Source organism: Panthera pardus, unplaced genomic scaffold (genome assembly GCF_024362965.1).
Source record: "Panthera pardus isolate Hobbes unplaced genomic scaffold, ASM2436296v1 HiC_scaffold_11, whole genome shotgun sequence".
NCBI lineage: Eukaryota > Metazoa > Chordata > Mammalia > Carnivora > Felidae > Panthera > Panthera pardus.
Window position 1 is genome coordinate 363,277 of NW_026526666.1, and position 10,388 is coordinate 373,664.

The 10,388-nt window shown below is 48.0% G+C and overlaps 1 protein-coding gene and 1 long non-coding RNA gene across 2 annotated transcripts; both read right to left on the reverse strand.

Annotated features, from left to right (window-relative positions):
- Positions 1–3,214: 3,214 nt before the first annotated feature.
- CRCT1 (cysteine rich C-terminal 1) lies at positions 3,215–4,777 on the reverse strand. The gene is made up of 2 exons (XM_019432777.2): positions 4,685–4,777; positions 3,215–3,856 (listed from the first exon to the last, which is right to left on the reverse strand). Exon 2 carries the CDS (start codon positions 3,827–3,829, stop codon positions 3,512–3,514), a length of 318 nt encoding a protein of 105 aa, XP_019288322.1. The 5' UTR covers positions 3,830–3,856; positions 4,685–4,777; the 3' UTR covers positions 3,215–3,511.
- A 2,450-nt stretch (positions 4,778–7,227) lies between these two features.
- On the reverse strand, positions 7,228–8,463 carry LOC109256991 (uncharacterized). The gene is made up of 2 exons (XR_002075863.2): positions 8,282–8,463; positions 7,228–7,895 (listed from the first exon to the last, which is right to left on the reverse strand). It is a non-coding gene; the product is annotated as an uncharacterized LOC109256991 (long non-coding RNA).
- Between the last annotated feature and the right edge of the window lie 1,925 nt (positions 8,464–10,388).

Here is a 10,388-nt window from a genome sequence, read left to right on the forward strand (position 1 = left end):
GCTCATATAGTACTTCCTCAGAAAGGCCTTCTCTGGTCTTTACTTAAAATCCCCATGCACCTCCACTTAATGTCTATACTCCATCTTCTTTATTTTCATCATAGCACTTTCACCATGTGAAATAATCTTTCCTTCTCACTTTCTTGTCTGTCTTTACCCTAGAAGGTGAGTCCCCATGGCACGTCCACACAGGCAGGTTCATAGGTGGATCTACATGGATAGGGTCCCCACCGAAGGCCCACATGGGCAGGCCCACAGGAGTGAGTCCACATAGGCAGGGTCCACACAGGTGAGTCCTCATGGCAGGTCCACATGGACAGATTCACATGGCAGGGTCCACACAGGTCCACATGGTTTCATTGTTTGTCTGCCCCCAGCACATGAAGAGCATCTGACACATTTGAGTAAATGAACCAAAGAATCCCAGCCTCTCTGAAGTGCCCCCCCATCCTCAGACCCAGCTCAGATCCCTCCTCCCACAAGTTCTCGTGAATAACCCAGTCTACAGTAATTTGCCTCATGTGAAGCTCTGTGACAAATCCTTGTCTAAATTCAGTTGAATCCCTATAGCCATTGTCTATGCCATGTTCAGCTTGCAATGCTTCTTGTGTTACTAAGTATAGTCAGCATTCGAATATGAAGTCATTTCTTGTACATGATGTTATCATTCATACCTTATATGATTATTTAGCATATTTCCTGAATCAGACTACAAATTCCTTGAGGCCAAGACATACTCTTGCATACCTCCTAGACTAGTCTGGCACAACACTTTACATGTGATGCACTAACAAGCATTCATTTATTTATTGACCTCTAATAGGTATCTGGCATAGTTTGGGATGCTAAGGATGCACTGTCCCTAAATAATTAATTGGGGGACGTTATTCAATTATCTCAATGTGTAGGTTAAAAAGAAGTGGCTCTTGGCTCTCTTGGAAGGCATTAGAAGGCCTGTCCAGAGACTGTCACTTGTTGGATGAATAACCTCAGATGGGTCATGAACTCTTGGAGACGGGCCTGTTAAACAGAGATGTATCTTACAGAATCATAAAAGAGATAAGTAATAACACCTTATAAGCTGCTAATTTCTATGTAAACAGCTGTCGTTACCATTACCATTATAATAACACAATTTTGGCTGAAACTGAAGCCCTTGTTACTGTCTTATCCACAGATAATAAGACATCTGACTCTGGCTGTCACCGTGTACTGAGTGATAACTTTGGGTAGGACCTCACAATGCCGAAGGCCAGCATCCCAGCCTGCGTTTCCAGGGGGGCTGCTGCCACCTCACAGGGAGCACCTGCCGGGCACTATGGCTTTCCCTGCTGCCAGAAGTTAGAAAGGGCTGGGGAGCTGTGAGTACAGGGCTCCAGACCATCCAGAGCAGCTCCCCATGTTTCTATAATAAAACTATTATTCAAATGTCCAAATCTCTGTCATCAAACCCCCTTGATGTAGCCTGCTGGGACCAGGGATACGTGAGCTTGGCGGTACTACCACCCACAGCCAGACATTTGATCCTTACAAATATGCCTCAGGTACAAAGCTGTGTACTCCCATTCAGATGCACATGTCTCTCAGTAAGTCCCTGCCTTTCTTCCCTCAAACTCGGGCCTCAGCTTCCTGTGCAAGGATCAGCTCCCACCTTCAGTCTGGCTGCACTCTGTCTATTCTGAGTGTTCCCTTCCCACCTCACCCATCCACCGAGGCCTGGGGTTTGTTGCTACAACACATATCAAGGATATGGGAAGGGCAGGTCCACAAGTGATACCATCTGTAAACAGTTTCCACAAGTCACCTTCCACTGAGAATCACAGAATCTCAGAGGTGGAAGCAGGAGCCCCTCCCACCCAGAGCAGGGCTGTCCTTCAGAGGCTTCCCAATGGGGATCATTGGCTCCACTCTAAATATCCTGGATGAATCAATGAACCATCTCTGACCTCACCTCTGAGCAAATACTTTTGCTGGGTGGATGCCATGACAGAGCGTGCTAGTCATGGGGCTACCGATGGAGCGGCACCAAGAAGCCAAGCTTCAATTTTCCATGAGTGCAGTGCAGGTGTGTCCACAGAGGCCTGAGTGTGCCTTCCCCTGGATGACAGTGACTTCAAAGGCAGTAGATTATGATGCTGCATCTGAAAACACAGACTTCGAAATCAGACAGGTACTGGTTCAAATCTCATCTCCCTCACTCACCTTCAAGGGGCCTTGGACATTCACTAGCTCTGTGACTTTGGCCAAGTCACTGAAACTCTCTGAACCCATTTTCTCAGATTTAAAAAATGGAGGAAATGAAGTCTACATTTTGAGATTATCACAGGGATTAGATGAGACAATATATGGAAAGTGCCTAGCCCTGTGCCTAAAACAAAGGAAGTGCCCAATAAGTGGTAGCTATTGTTCCTATCATTACGACCATTATTATCTAACCTTCTCCATTTCGAACCAGTCAACACCTGCAGAGGATGTCTTTCTTCTTGTTTCCTCTTTCCTGAAATGAGTGGGTAAAATCAATGCCCACAGGTGTGGGTTTCAGACCTCAGGATGACCCCACCACCACCATCACAACCACCTCTAGAGAATGACAACCCCATGTTTCTGAGCATGCCCATCCCCCACCCCACAGAGTCCCAAATGTCCATGGCTCCTGGTGGGGCCTCAGCTGCATGGATGAGGCCTGGAGAGAGAGCTTCCCAGGCCCCTGGAAGTTTCCACTTGAAAAAGTTTCCCCATCCAGCAAGGAAAGTAGTGGGTCTATGATCCTGTGTGGCTTGCCTGATTCCAAAGCCTCAGAGAATTGCAGACCCAAACCAAGGCTCTGGAAGGTTTCAGGAACCAGGCAGAGCAGTTAGGAGCATAAGCCCTGGAATGGGGCACCCAGTCTTCATCATGCACTGGCTGAAAGATTCTGAGCAAGTTACTTATTTTCAGTTTCTCTTCTGTAAAATGGGGTAGCAGCACCTACCTCACTGAGTCATTGTGAGAATGCCATGAGGTCATGCATGTCACGTCAAGTCCTTAGAACACTGCCTGGCTCCACCGTGATTTCTGCTATCATAATTAAGTACCAGAAAGCCACTCTTGTTCAGGCATGAATTTGACTTTTCTCCCTTTCACGCATGCAAAGCCCAGGGCTAAGGGAAAGGTAGTGGTTGGGGTAACAGAACATGATAATAAACACACAAAAGAAAGAATAGGAAATAAAGTCTTCTCAGGAGGTAGCAGCTTTATTACGACATGGATATTTATTAAGCACCTACTGTGTGCAAGCCCCTGCCGACAGTAGGCTCCATTATCCCACCCATGGCATTTAGGTTCCCGGGGAGGATAATCACACGGGGGTCAGAGTGTTCGGTGGGGCTGCGAACAGGGTAGCTCTCGGAATATCCGGTGCAGGTAGGTCGACAAGCGGAACACTCCGACCCAGCCCCGCGGGAGAGCACAGCGAAGTGACAGGCGGCCGGACTCCACGGGGGGCGGGGAACCGCAGGGCTCAGCGGGGGCCTCAGCAGCCGCCGCAGCAGCCTTGGCGCTGGGCATTGCTGGAGCTCTGTGACCTCTGGCTGCCACCCCCGCAGCAGCCGCAGCACCCGCTCCGGCGCTGTCGGCGGCGCCTCCTGGGGAAGCAGCCGCAACCGCCGGAGCCGCAGCAGCCCCCGGAGCCGCAGCAGCCGCCGGAGCCGCAGCAGCCCTCCCCGCAGTCGCAGCAGGAGGATGAGGCTGCGGGCACAGGGCCGGGGACCGGAGCCGGACACGGAGAGGGACCCTGGGCAGACCCCTTGGAAAAGCCTTTGGCGGAAGCCGTGCTCTGCTGGGAGGACATGGTGAGGCTCAGCTCGTCACGGTGAACCTGAAAGACGAGAAGAAGCCTTTTACAGGTAAGCAGGCCTTTTCCTCCCAACTACTGAACTCAGGGCTTTAGCGCTCTGGCTCTGTGAGCGAGCAAGCCTGGCCCGGTGCAGGGGAGAAAAGAGTGGAACAAACACAACCCAGCCAGGTGTTTCCAGTGAGTTAAATGGGCATAGGGCAGAGAAACAGTCTGTGGAGTCAGTGGGCTTCCATTGTCTCCGACTAAAATGAAGACCACCCAAGTTCTCCACAGTGGAAACTAAAGAGGATGTGGTGGCAACTTATCTGCATGACCCAGTCCAAACTCTTCCTTTGGCTCTTTTCACTTCCCAACCCCCACTTCTCTGTGGCCACAGACCTCCAAGTGCTGTTCCCACAGTTATCAGCATCGTGTAAACACTCCATCAGTTAGAAAATGCCTAAATCACACGTGAGGACCTGCTACCTGGGTCTAAAGAATCAGCAAATACCAGAAGCATGTCCTGGTCATCATCCCTGCCTATGCCTCTCATTCTCCACAAGCACAGGAACAAGAGTGTGCCCGGCATCATGGTGTAGAGGATGGAAATATATCCCACTCCAGGGAGCCAAAGACCTGGATTCTAGCCACATTCTGCTACAGACGTGCTAAGTAACCTTGCAGAAGTCACCATCCCATCGAGTCTCCATGACCTCACTGGTACCATGAGAAGGTGTCTCAGTTGAAGCCTCTAAGGCACTTTCCAGGGCTCTCTTTCCACATCTACCTGCTGGCTGTGCTCTGTCTTCTCCTCCCCTCTGCCTTCAACTCTTCCAGAGCTCCTCCCCCAAGTCCCCCTTGGAGACTTACCAGACCCTAGCTCCACAGGAAGACTCTCTCAGTTCTCCACCTGGAATGGGGCACCTGCTAGGCAGTGGACTGAGCAGTGTCCAGCCAGAGAACCTTTTATAAGATTGCAGTCAGGCACTGCCTCTTGGGAGGGGCCCATTTCCCAATAGACATGGTCAGCTGATGCTCACATCCCAGAGACATTCATCACTCAGGTAGCACCGTAGGTGGTGCACGTGGGCATTCAAGTCACTTCACAGAGGTGCCAGGATTGCTGTGGTGTGTTTACTTTCCAAACAAGAGACTGTCCATGGCTGGGAGGGCTGTGTGTGCTAAGGGAAGGCATAGGGGCTCAAGTGAGGCGGGGTCTGGGGCCTCTCTTTGGGACCTGTTCTCTTTGCCCTCTTCTGCAAAGTACATGCACACACACATACACACACACACACACACACACACACACACATACACAGTCCCCTGTTCTCACACCCATCTCTGTGTAGTCATTTACTTGGTTTTGGTAGTTTACTTACTTTATTATCTTGCTTTGCAAAGGTCTTTGCTCCTTAAGTCAGGCCACAGGCTATGTGAAAAGCCTACTGAGCTTCACGTAGAAGCTTCCAGAGCACACTAAGTGAAGATGATGGTGGGGATATGCCTGTGAGAATCCCAGTGGCAATTTCACTCTGTCACTGGAAACAGGATGAAAAACCCAGGCCAAGCTATGGAACCATTAAGACCAGACAAGCTGTGATTGTAGTCAGGTTGTCATATCCCCATACAGCCCTGGAGGCCTAAGAGAAAAATGTGTGCAGAACTCTGGCCCAATTGCAAAATGCTAAGCCAACCTGTGGGACTCATTGCCTCTTACTCCCTAACCCTACCAAAATCCTTCTGAAAGTAGGTTCTCCTTGGGGCACTAGCCAATGGAAAAAGGAAGGAAGGAAGGGAGGGAGGAAGGGAGGGAGAGAGGGAGGAAGGAAGGAAGGAAAGAAGGGAGGAAGGGAGGGAAGGAGGGAGGGAGGGAGGAAGGAAGGAAGGAAAAGAAGGAGGGAGAGAGGGAAGGAGGAAGGAAGGGAGGGAGGGAGGGAGGAAGGGAGGAAGGAAAGAAGGAAGGGAAGGAGTGAGGAAGGAAGGAAGGAAGGAAGGAAGGAAGGAAGGAAGGGAAGGAGGGAGGAAGGAAGGAAGGAAGGAAGGAAGGAAGGAAGGAAAGAAGGAAGGGAAGAAGGGAGAGAGGGAGGGAAGACAGGCCAGTCCTTTCCCAAGGTCCAAAGTGTCCATGAAAAATGATGCTCTTAGAATAACTAAGTTTTAAGAACAGGGACAATTTGGAGGTCAACTGGCTTCAGAACTTCTTAATCAATGCAAGCATCCACAACCATAAAAATGAGATAAAAGGGAAACCAAAGACTAAGAATTCAAGAGTTGGTGGTGAGAGATAGGTTGGAGGTGAGTGAGCTGGGTGTGGCATGGTGGAACAGACAAGAAAAGGTAAGTCATGAAAGATATCATTTCATTTAACATGCCTTTAGAGCCTGATTAACAGGTTGCATGTACTCAGGGGTACCTGTTGATGAGTACAGGTGAGACATCCCAAAAGGTGAGGTCGCATTAGCCTAGAGAAGGAAGTAATGAAGTAACAAGGCCTCTGGAGACAGGATCTCTTCTGGAGGTGATGTGGGTAAGTGTACAGTTGCTATATGGATTTGCTGTACCATCATGTGCTAACTTACTTCCCCCATCACCGTTAACTCCTATCAGAGGAAAAGTAATTTTTCTGGTCTATAAAAGGCTGATTTGGGATTGTCATTCCTATTGTAAACTTTCTGAGTATCTCCCAAAGGAATCAGCCTATTTCTGAAGAAAATGGAAAACTCACCACAGTGGCTATAAAGCCCCCCTGTTCCCCCTCTCCCCCCACACACTGACCACATGGAGACAGTTTTCGGCAGACAAGGACATCCTTCTTGCTTCTCTGCTCAGACCCATACTCAGGCTTTCTGGATCCAGGGAAAATGGGCTCAGACCTTTCATACCTGCCTCCTAAACTCACCTCCCCAAAACTAACTCACCCCGCAAGCTCTTCTTTCTGGTAACTGATGGGAGCACTTGGGCTTATAATCACCAGAAAAGTAAAGGGTGTTTATTTAATGGAGCCCAGAATGAGCACATTAAGCAAACTTACCCCCACACCTAGGAGATAAAGTCTTCTTTAAACTATCACCCACGCTTGAAGGAAACCCACCCAGAGTAGGTCATCTCACTGTGACCTTTCTGGGTACCACCATCCTTCACTGTGAAAGCCCATTTCTGATTCCCCTCATGCAAAGCTTGTGTCAGGGTGACTGTCTCAGACATGATTCTTTCCTACAAGCTTAAAGTTTCCTAATTCACAGCATGAAAGGTGATATTGTTTCCCAGAGGTCTCAGAAGCTTCAGGGCCAAAATCTTCTTCCCAAACTGAATTGTAAAGTATTCACTTGCACTTAAGAGAACAGCAGAGGAGAGGGCTTGATGGAGGAGGTAAGTGGGAGAGGTGAACAAGACATGATCAGGAGGCCATGACATCAGGAATAAAAAGCTTTATTGTTACAGAGGAAGCAGCTTCATAACTGGACTCCAACACCAAGTCCCCCAAAGATCTGTGTCCGAGAGGGAATCAGGCTAGTGAACGTTAGAGGTTAAACCTCAAGACCTCACAGCCGTGGACTGGACATGTGTGGGATGAAGAGGGAAACCCAGAACATTTCAGAAGCCCTTCCATCCTTGCCTTCTGTTCTTCCAAATGGAGGAAGAGAAGTCTCAGGCTGGGTGGGTCTTCGGCACTTTGGCTCCTCCAGTGCTGTTCTTCAGTGATCCTTGGGGCCCGGGGTCAGCAGCAGCCCCCAGAGCAGCAGCTGGAGCCCCCAGAGCTGTGGCAGCAGCTGGAGCCTCCAGAATGGCCACCACCACCACCACCACAGCAGTCAGAGCTCTGGTGTCGGTGTCGAAGAGATCGGCGGGGCCTGTGGTGGCTCAGGCAGCAGCCCCCACCCCCGGAGGTGCAGCAGCCCCCATCCCCGGAGCTGGAGCCACAGCAGGAAACTGGAGGTAGGCAAGGGGCTGGACACTTAGGGGGGCATTTGGGGGGGCACTTGGGAGGGCACTTGGGGGGGCATTTGGGGGGGCACTTGGGAGGGGGCTGGCACTGCTGCTGGTTCTGCTGGCAGGACATCTTGGCAGGAACTGAATGAGGCTGAAAAACAATATGGCATTTCAAGTTCAACCAGCCCAAGGTAACTTCCCCACATTTAAAACTGAACTATGAATTCAGGAAATTCCATCTTTATGATGATCACATTTTTAAACCCAACCTCCCAAAATCAATTATAAGAAATATGCAAAAAGGTTTCAACCTGAGAACTCCATAATTTCAAAATGAATTCCTTATAGTTTCAAAAAGACACCAAACTTTCTTTCCCTTCCCCTACCTTCCGCCCTCCCTCTCCAACAGAATCCTCCCATCCAAATCCTCTTTTCTCCTTGTCTTTCTGAAGACTGTCCTCAGCCTCCACCAAGGGCTACACTCTGCCTGAAACACCAGCACCAAGAGTCCCTCCTGGTCCTCAAGATGCACTTTACCTGGCTCAAGCACTGGAGATCACCCAGGATTCAGGTGGACTGAGGTGCTGTTAGAAGCTTCCACCTTTTATATAGGTTCAGCTCTGACCTGGTATCAGGAGGTGTGGACCAAGTGCGGGATGCTAATAGCATCTTTCACAAGGGGCACGTGTGACTACCCTCCCTTCACATCCCAGGGACCCAAGTCCTCCCTCCGTAAGCATGTCAACTATTACCTTGTCGGGAAGCTCCCCTGAGAATTGCAGGCCACTAGGATAGTGATGGTGCTTTGTGGATTGCACACCACGTGTTAGCCTCACAGGCAGCTCTGCTATGCTCCCTGTTTCCTGAGCTGGGTCAGTGGACTTCTAGACCTCAGGGATGAAGAGAAGGTCTCTCTTCTCTTTGGTTTGAGAATGGAAGGAAAAATTCCCAAGATGGAAATCAAATAGCTCTTTTTAGAAGAAGATTTAGAGATCCAGAATAAAATGCCAGGTCCAAGCCAATGATCTAATGTGGCTTTTTCATTCTTAGATGATGCCATAACCCAGACTAAGAATGCTTGATATCTCAGTGATGTCGTTTTAGTCAGATCTAACGCAGATGGTGTGGGTGGTTGGACTTCTCTCCTTACCTGAACTTGGCACACCAAGAGAACTCTCAAATAGCACTGGTTCAGCACTAACAATCCCTTTGAAAGGGTAGAAGAAGTCTAGGAATGGGGTGGGGGGTGCTTCTGGGTGGCTCAGTCGGTTAAGCGTCCAATTTAGGCTCAGGTCATGATCTCACACCTTGGGAGTTTGAGCCCTGCATCAGGCTCTGTGCTGACAGCTCAGAGCCTGGAGCCTGCTTTGGATTCTGTGTCTCCCTCTCTCTCTGCTCCTCCCCTGCTCGCTCTGTCTTTCTCTCTCTCTCAAAAATAAATGAACATTAAAATTTTTTTTTAAAAAAGAAGGAGGAAATAAGACAGGGGAAATGTACAATCTTCAGTTTCTATCCTGGGCTCATGTGCTGCAGTGAGAAGCATGTGGCTAAATTATAACACAGGTTCAGGAGAGACACTGTCTAGCATTTGTTCCCACCTTTGCAAACTCAGGCAAGTTACTTAATTATCACTATAAAAAGGGGCTGAAACAAATCCTAGCCCACTAAATAAGGAAATATAGATAAAGTTCTTAAAACTGTGCCTTGGACTAGTTCAAAATGCTACTTTGAAAACAATCTAATCATTATGGGTACTTTTATATCCATGAGGAAATATCTTTTCAATTTCAAATGACTGATCTACCACTTTTTAACCCTAAAATTACTTTTTGCAATATCAGAGCTGAGTCTTAATGTTTTCTTACAAAAAAAATCATGGTACCTACTTGCCACTGTGGGATGAGATTATAAAACAGCCTAATCATTATGAAAAAAATACAATTAGAAGAATTTAGAATTAATTTATAATCCTATCTTCCAAGCATTTTTAATATTTTACAATTTTCCTTAAAGTCTCTGTTTCATTTTTTCCAGTCTTCTTTACTGTATATGTCTTTTTAGTGATTTGTGTTTTGTTCTGTTTTTAAGTTTATTTTTTTTTACTTTGAGAGAGAGAGGCAAAGAGAGAGTACATGTGCAAGCAGGGAAGTGTAGGGTGGGGAAGAGAGAATCCCAAGCAGGTTCTGTGCAGCCTGATGTGGGGCTTGAACTCACAAACTGTGAGATCATGCCCTGAGCCAAAATCAAGAGTCAGATGCTTAGACTGAGCCGTCCAGGCACCCGATTTGTGCTTTGTTTGGACTTTACAGTCTTTATCATCATGCTGTCTGTAAGAGTTTATCTTACAAATTTTTCACTTAAGATTTTAACATGAATATTTTCCATGTTGTTATTCATTCTTTGTAAACATTATTTTTGGTAGCCATACAACATTTCATGGAAGGCACTGAACCCATTTATAAGTGATCAAGAACATGAGTGCTAGAACCAGTTGTGGTTTGGATCTCAGATCCCCACTTACCAGCTGTGTGACCATGGACAGGTGACACTAGCTCTCTGTCTCACTTTCTTCACCTGTGATATGGTGAAAGTAATAGTGTTTATTTCATCGGATCATTTGCAGATTAAATGAGCTAACATCCAT

Excerpts from the sequence above, each read along its gene's own strand:
- CRCT1 (XM_019432777.2), bottom strand. The coding sequence starts at position 3,829 with ATGTCCTCCCAGCAGAGCACGGCTTCCGCCAAAGGCTTTTCCAAGGGG.